General features: G+C 32.0%; 1 protein-coding gene across 8 annotated transcripts in view; it reads left to right on the top strand.

Moving 5' to 3' along the window:
- The first annotated feature begins 1312 nt into the window (after positions 1-1312).
- Positions 1313-7918, top strand: part of LOC101490247 (uncharacterized) — a 12014-nt gene continuing 5408 nt past the window's right edge. The window contains exons 1-8 of one of the 8 annotated variants that reach the window (XM_073367535.1): positions 1313-1532; positions 1971-2391; positions 3302-3406; positions 3767-3820; positions 4440-4560; positions 5583-5665; positions 6683-6744; positions 6822-6927. In XM_073367535.1, coding sequence (XP_073223636.1) covers positions 2050-2391; positions 3302-3406; positions 3767-3820; positions 4440-4560; positions 5583-5665; positions 6683-6744; positions 6822-6927 — 873 coding nt within the window. In that variant the 5' untranslated portion in view covers positions 1313-1532; positions 1971-2049. Of the gene's footprint in view, positions 1533-1556; positions 1602-1843; positions 2392-3301; positions 3407-3766; positions 3821-4439; positions 4561-5582; positions 5666-6682; positions 6745-6821; positions 6928-7918 lie in introns of those variants that run through there. The other 7 variants (XM_073367534.1, XM_073367533.1, XM_073367536.1 and 4 more) reach the window with 7 other exon arrangements.

Here is a 7918-nt window from a genome sequence, read left to right as displayed (position 1 = left end):
TTGCCCATTCAAACACAACTTCTCGAGAAGGAAATACCTACAAAATATGTTTCAACTAAAACATCAAATATATAGTTATAATAAAAATTTTATCGGTGATGGATTATCAGTAATATTAATAACTGATCGGTGATGAATTTGTCTGTAGAATCTATTCTCTTTCTTGAGACAGGAACCTCAACTCTACTCATACCTAATTTCAAAAATAGTAATAAATATAAATAATAATAAATTTAAAAAAATTGAAAATTTCGAAAGTTTCAAAATTCTTGAAACTTTCGAAACTGTCTCACTTCAGAACTTTCATATTGATCCAAACCTTCGAAAGTTCTGGAAACTTACGTTTCGGAACTTTCGTCTTCATGAAAAGTTCTGAATTTTTGTGTTTCGGAAGTTTCGAATGTTTCTTGAAAATATAACTTCAAAAGTTTCATCTTCAACAAAAGTTCTGAATGTTTGTGTTTCAGAAGTTTCGGATTTAACGAAACTTTCGAATGTTTTTGAAAACTATAACTTCGAAACTTTCATCTTCAACCAAAGTTTCGAAAGTTATTTTTTTTTTGGGTACATTTTCATTTTGAAGGTTTGGTTTTTAACAAAAGTTCTAAAAATATTCATTAAAACTCACTTCAGATTATTTCGAAAGTTTGAAACTTTCGAATAGTAAAATTTTTTGGGATAACTTTCAAAAGTGGGAGTGAGAAAAGAGTGTGGTAAATTTTTTAAGGAATTTTATATAAAATAAAAAAGAGTAAATTGATCAATAAAAAAATTTGGAGAGGTGAGAAGTAAAATAGGAGGGTGCACATTACATTCCTCAACCCTTAAAACCCATGAAATTTGTAGAATTTTTGCATTAAGACTTTGTTTTAATAGCTTACTTTGTCGTAAGATTTTTTAATCCCCTCATCCTTTGACATGTGGACTGATGTCAATAAAAAGGAGATTGAAAAATTGACAATTCTACTTCTAACTGACATTGAGTATGAAACAAAGTATGATATAAATTACATGGTTAAATTTTTACATACTAATATGTTATGTTGTTCAAAGTAACCCGTGTATCGCACGTGTCCATCTCTAGTTAAAACAAAAGGATTAAAACTACTATTTGATGAATAAAGTATATATTATAATGCCAACGAACTAAGTTAGAGGGTGGCCACAATGATTAGCACATAAACAAAAAAGAAAAATGAAAATGGTTATTATTATTGTTCGCACTCACACTGTTACTAAATTCCAAGATCCACAACAACCATTCATTCAATTTTCAACCATTATATGGCTATCTTTTTCTCAAAATACAAAACACTCTCAACACCTTTTTTGTTTCCTTTTTTCTTCATCCCTATTGGTTGTAACTCAAATCCATCTCTTTCTTCTCTCTCTACATTCGAAGAGAGAGAAAAAGCAATTTTCTTTTCTTTTGCATCTTAACACACAAAAAATAAAGTAGCAAATTCCAAATGGGTAGTGGCACTGCCACTGCATCCACAACAACAACAACATTCAACACTCACAAAAGAAAGGTAACAAACCAAATTTTATAACTTTGTTGCCAAAATAACAAAAGGGTTCTCTTTTCTCTCTCTCTCTAGGTGAAAATTTGATTTGGGTTTTTTTGTTTGAGCTTTAGGAGTTTTCTTGCAACTTGTTCTCATCAATTTTGAGATAAATTTTGGATTTTTAATTTGTTTTTTATCATGGGGTTTTGTATTTTTAGCTGAATCTGTTATGTTACTGAGGGTTTGTGTATTGTAATTGAACTTAGAAAGATTCCATTTTTTGTTTGTGTTTTGGTTTAGGAATTGTGATAAAGTTTCTTCTTTTTTGTATTTAGGATCTAATTCCATCTGGGTTTTCTTTCTCTTCAAGGAATTTGAATGGTTTTGGTATTGGATTGATGCTAAAATTCAGTGAATTGGTGTAAGACTTTGTTGATGGAAAAATGTTTGTTTCTTCTTCAGTGGTGAAGTAAAGTCACAGTTTTGGTGCTGATTTAGTGGAAGATTATTATTTTAAATAAATAAATAATAGTGAAAAGTGATGGCTGCAGAATCAAACAGTGGTTTTCACTATGGTGATAATATGAATTCTACTTTGAATTGGCATGCAATTTCATTTCAATCTGGTGGTTCTATTACTAGCTTACCTGAGATGGTTCCAATGAGTAATTATTTTGGGTTGAATAATGATACTTCTGGGATGATGTATTCTGGTAATTCAAGCATTATTAACGGCAATTCAAATTCTACTGTTATGAGTCAACTTGGCAGTGCTTCCGGATCTTCTCTTGTTGATTCTGTCGCGGGATTGAAGCATGATGCCGGTCTGGCTGCTGAATGGTCTGTTGATGAACAGTACAAATTGGAAGAAGGACTTGTCAAGTAAGTAGTTTATCTTTGGTTGTTGTTTTGGTTTTGGCCAGTGTTGTCGATCATGGATCACGGACCACGAAAAGTAGTGGTTGGTTCAAATTATGTTGCGCTAAAATGCTACAGCGCTCCTATAGTTGCTATTTGACAACAATTTGTACTAAATTGGGTATCGCAAAACTAGCACTGCTATAGCTGCTATTTGACAATAGTAGTTTTTGCAGCTTTTATCACATTGCTGCTGCATAACAATTTGACATTAACTTGATCATGCATTTCACTTATTTTTGTTGTCACTTAACAACAACAACAACAGCCAAAGCTTTTTTCCACTAGATAAAATTGGGATTTGGCTATATGGATGAAGAGAGATCATAATGACATTACTTTCTTAATTCCAATATCAAATGTTGCAAACCCTTCTTTTATTTTCGATTCTTTTTTTAACAATGTGTTATAAATCATGGATAGGAGAGTGTAGCAACCGACTCCAAAAAGCGCCATAGCGAGATAGCGGGTAGCGGGATGACCGCTATTTTGAAATTTTCATATAGTATATATAAATTATGCATAGATATAAAAACTCAACAACTAGGTGTGATTGACTAGTGTGAGGCTGAAAAATAGGGCTACTACACTAAACGGCTATTACTGCATATTCTGTAGCGGCCAGCCAGGGGTCGCTTCACTCCGCTGCACTGCTATAACTCCACTATTGCATGCTATTGACAACACTTTGACCTTTGGTTGGTCTTACGCTTTTCTATTCATCTGGAATTGCTTGGTTCAGATTGTCAGATTATATATGCTAAGCTTTTCGTCACATAGTTGTTTATATTCTTATGCGGCTGATATGGTATTCCTCTTTTTGTAGTTTCTATTGCATAACCCTTGTTTTCTTTCTCTTTTTCGCCTCTTTCATGGCTAGATATGCTGATGAGCCGAGTATCATGAGGTATGTCAAAATCGCTGCTTCGTTGCGTGATAAAACTGTTCGTGATGTTGCTTTGAGGTGTAGGTGGATGACTGTAAGCTATTGTTCTCTTAACAATGTCTTCAATCTTCATATTTAAACATTGCTGATGAGTAGTAGTGTAGTACATATGCACTGCATGAGCACCTATTATTTTATTAAAAAATCCTCGTTGTGAGCGTAAGTTGTTTATATCTCAAGATCAATTTGATATTTTTTAATTAAATAGAACAAGTTAACTTACCTCACATCTTTTATTCAAAAGTGAAAAATATTATGTTCTGCGTAAACCTTTATCTAGAAAAAATGTTTAAGTTACCAATAAATACATTAAGTATAAAACTTGGATATTTATGTTAATAGCACCTCAACATATGCATATAGAAACTTAAAAGATGTTTAAATCATTTTGCAGAGAAAGCGAAGGAAACCAGATGACCACATCGTAAAGAAGGTCAACAATAGGAAGGTATATGAAATTTAGGAAGCTGGTTTATGTTATGTTTCTCGATCAATATGAGTAATTTCATTCAAGTCGTACTTGATGTTTTGACTAGGTCACTGAATCTCGAATATATGTTACCATTTTATATTTAAGTTTGATGATGTACTTGTGTATATTTTACAGATAGTACATTGAACAAATCTCGTAATAAAATGATAAGTAAATATTAATTTAGATGCCATACATCAAAAGCTATAAAGTAAAAAAAGTTCAATGCTTGTTGAAGAATCAAGAGAAATCAGATTTGATTTTATGTTATTCTCTTTATTTTTATGATTATGTCATTATTACTATTATAATTTCATTTTCCTATATAAGCAGCCTAAAGCTGTAGTATTAAAATGTGAAAATATTATTCCATTACTTTCTTCAATGCTAAATAATCTATAATTTTTTTCTTACACCAAATGCTTCTTAGGTCTATGTATTTTGTTGATTGTATAAAAGGTCATCTTAATAACGAAATATGCTCGTGTTTCAAACCATGAACAGGTCTCTTCTTTTGATAATATTGAATCAATTAATGTCATTAGAATCTAGTATTGATTTTGAAAACTGTATTCTAAAGTTGTGCTTTTTTCAGGATAAGCCAGTGGAGTCGTCACCAAAGAAGTATTTGCAGCCAGTTGTAACCCCAACTGTCGCTACATATTCTTGCATATCGCAACATATGGACAGAAATCAACGGATAGTGTATGATGATGGTTAGTATATTAATTTCTCTAGTTTCTAGTAGTATAAATTAAGTTTTCATGATTTTCTATTGACATATATTCAAGTGGAAGATGTTTGGTGCATTTTGTGATCTTTTTTTTAATTAAAGTTAATATTTGATGCTTGCTGAAAGCATGAAAATGAAGGCGCAAAATACTGAAATATTAGGAGGCTAGGATCTTATTACATACTCCCTCCGGCTTTATTTATAAGCAAAAGTCCTATTTTCTAAGATAAGAATTTAATGTAATAATTATAATTATTATAATAAATGATATTTTAGTAATTATAATTAATTTATTAATAATATGTGTGAAATGAGAAAGTCTTGCTTATAAATAAGGCCAGAAGGAGTACTGCTGAAAATGTTCATCCCATTGCTTGGCTACTAAGTTTCGTTGTTTTAACTGCTGAGTTATTCCTGTCTGTTTAGCATACCATATGCTCTGGATTGTCTAGGTCTAACTCAAGATCTAAGACCTTCCAAAGTATGTGTAATCACATTGGATACATAGCTTTTCAAAATTATGCAGACTTCTGACTAAGATGAAAGTGTGTATTTTCTCCAAAAAAATTATTTGATGTGGTTGATAGAAGTTATTTTAAATTTCTGCCTAACTTTATGATATACATTATACAAGAATTTTATGACACTAAGTTTTATGAAATGCAAATACATCAATCAATACAATAATTGTGAATAAAACTTGCAACTCTGAAATGAAATATAAGCAAAAACAGTTACTAAAAAGTTGATGCGTTTGGTTTTAAATTAAGCCCATATACATCAGCTTTTCAGTTATCATTTTTGTTTATATTTCATCCCTGAAGAAGTATTATTGATCGGTTGCAGGTCTTTTGGGTGAGCTAGGGTATAAATCAGAGTAGTCTAACTACCATTTTCATGTCACTTCATATATACTCTAAAACTTCATGCCCCTACCTAGTTCTTGATGTATCTTTGTGTCACTGCACTTGTGTCCTTATTTTCCCCCCATGTTTTTACTCTCAGGAATTTGTGGTCAAGTGAAGCAACTCTTGGAGCGAAATGCTCAAGCTTTTAGTCAAATAAATTCCAATTTATCTTCTTTCAAGGTGATTTCTCAACCTTGATTTTATTTGTCTTTGTTTGTAAGATCATATAAATACTGGTGCAACTGATGATTTAAATGCCTTCAAAATAATATTAAAAAATCTACCTATTCATTAATGACTTGTGATTTCATGGTAAAAAAAATTTAAATTTATATGCAACAATGCACACCTATTGAGCTGTTTTTTTGTTGACAATTAATCGATATAGGAAAAAATTGTTGGATAAAGAAGAATACTAGAGTAATGGCTGCATATTTACACGTATCAATATAGTATTATTTATATATTCAATAGGATAGTTAGTAACTGTAATAACAGAATATGCGGAGGTTTGTTATGGGAGAGTTCCCATGAGCATATGAAGGCTCACTTCCTATATAAAAGCATTGTATCGTGCTGCAGCAATTGATACCATGTATATTTGAATATGTGAAAATCATGCTTAATAACGTTTAAAATTGTGGGTAATTATCAAGGTAATTATAACCGGATCGGACATTGAACTAGTTTGCTCAACTGTTCAATGTTCAAAGGTTTGACTGGGGTCAGACTAGTAATGAAAAAATAAATATTTATTTTTAATATGATATATAAACAATAATAAATAAAAAAGTATATAATATTTATAGTAAATGGAATTATCCATCTGCTAAATGGAATTAACTACATATTTGAATTTCGTTAACCATCCGAGTTTTTGTTGAGCTTTATTGTTAAATATGTATGTCAAAACATCATTTTAGAAATAGCAATACGATAAGCTTTGGACTGTTATAACTTAGAAGGGGATAGACATTAAAGGCTTCATAGTTATTGATAATTTGATTTAATTAACAATTTGTAGGTATAGATTTTTACTTGCTTTCTTATACATTTTTTTCCTTCTTTTCCCTATATTATTATGTAACTCCTTTCTTTGTAAACTTTGTATTGTCATGTCCTATGATATTATTCACTATATGAATTAATATTTTGGCCTCTAAGCTTGTGATAATGATCATTTTCTTTCATAAATAGTTGCAGGATAACATCGACCTCCTCAGTCAGACAAGGCATAACATTAGTACCATTCTTGATGAGTATGTGAACATTTTCAATATGTTTAATTTTAAATCATCAAAATCTACTTTTAATATCGTCAAATTCACCAATTAAGTTTGTGCAGCATGAGAGAAATGCCTGGTATAATGAGCCAAATGCCTCCACTTCCTGTGTCAATCGACGAGGACCTGGCAAGTAGTTTGTTACCTAATAAATCTTAGGTAAGATGTTGGTTAAGTTAACTAAACTTTTTTCATGTATCTCAATGTTCCTTTGTTGAGGTAATACAATCCTGCTTTTGTATTTTTTGTGTGTGCAATATATGCTTTTCTAGTTAATTGAAATTCATTGTCCACATAAATATCAATAGGTCAAAACTCATTAACCACTAATGGAACTTCATCGACCATGAATTTTGACGCGATTAATCATAATTTTCAGGTGTTTAATTGTACAAGTAGTTGGACACCTGAAAATAATGGTTAACCAAGTCCAAATTCGTGGTTAATGAAGTTATATTGGTGCTTAATGTGTTTCAACACTTGGTATTGTGAATCAGGAAATAAATAATAATGTATAATTATATTTATCAGTTTTTCTAAAATTAGTTAGACAAATCAGGATTTGATTTGATCCTCTTAATTTGTAATTATTAGATATAAATGTTGTAACGATTATTTATACCGAGAAATATCAAGGCAAAAAGGGCATCAAACCCTATTTTCTGACATGGTATCAGCAGGTTCGATCAAACCTGTGAGATTCTAGTTTATCGTGGGGTTTATTCAGCGACACACCACTAAGTCGCTCTCGAAATCTCGCACTCGTCTTTGCTGCTCTTGGTTCTTGTTTGTCTCCGAGTCCCTCTAGCGTATCCTCATCGTCGTTGTTCATAGATCCTTGTCCGACTATTGGTTTCGTGCGTTACTCGCTGCTGCGGCTGAGATCGTGATTCTTGATTCGTTTTTGGGTTGTCCTTGCTTGAGCGTGTTACTCGTTGCTGCTGCTTGGTCGATTGTCATCGTGATTTCGTCTGCCTCTCGTTGTGAGCATGTCTCTCTGTTGATGCTCTGTTTCTGCGTTGCTGCTCCTGCTCTGTTTTTGTGTTGCTGCTCTGTTTCTGCGTTGCTGCTCCTGCTCTGTTTTTGTGTTGCTGCTCCTGCCCTGTTTCTCTGTTGCTGCTCCTGCCCTGTTTCTCTGTTGCTGCTCCTG

This window comes from Cicer arietinum, chromosome 4, assembly GCF_000331145.2.
Source record: "Cicer arietinum cultivar CDC Frontier isolate Library 1 chromosome 4, Cicar.CDCFrontier_v2.0, whole genome shotgun sequence".
In the NCBI taxonomy this organism is placed as follows: Eukaryota; Viridiplantae; Streptophyta; class Magnoliopsida; order Fabales; family Fabaceae; genus Cicer; species Cicer arietinum.
This window is presented reverse-complemented; position numbering and strand designations above follow the sequence as displayed.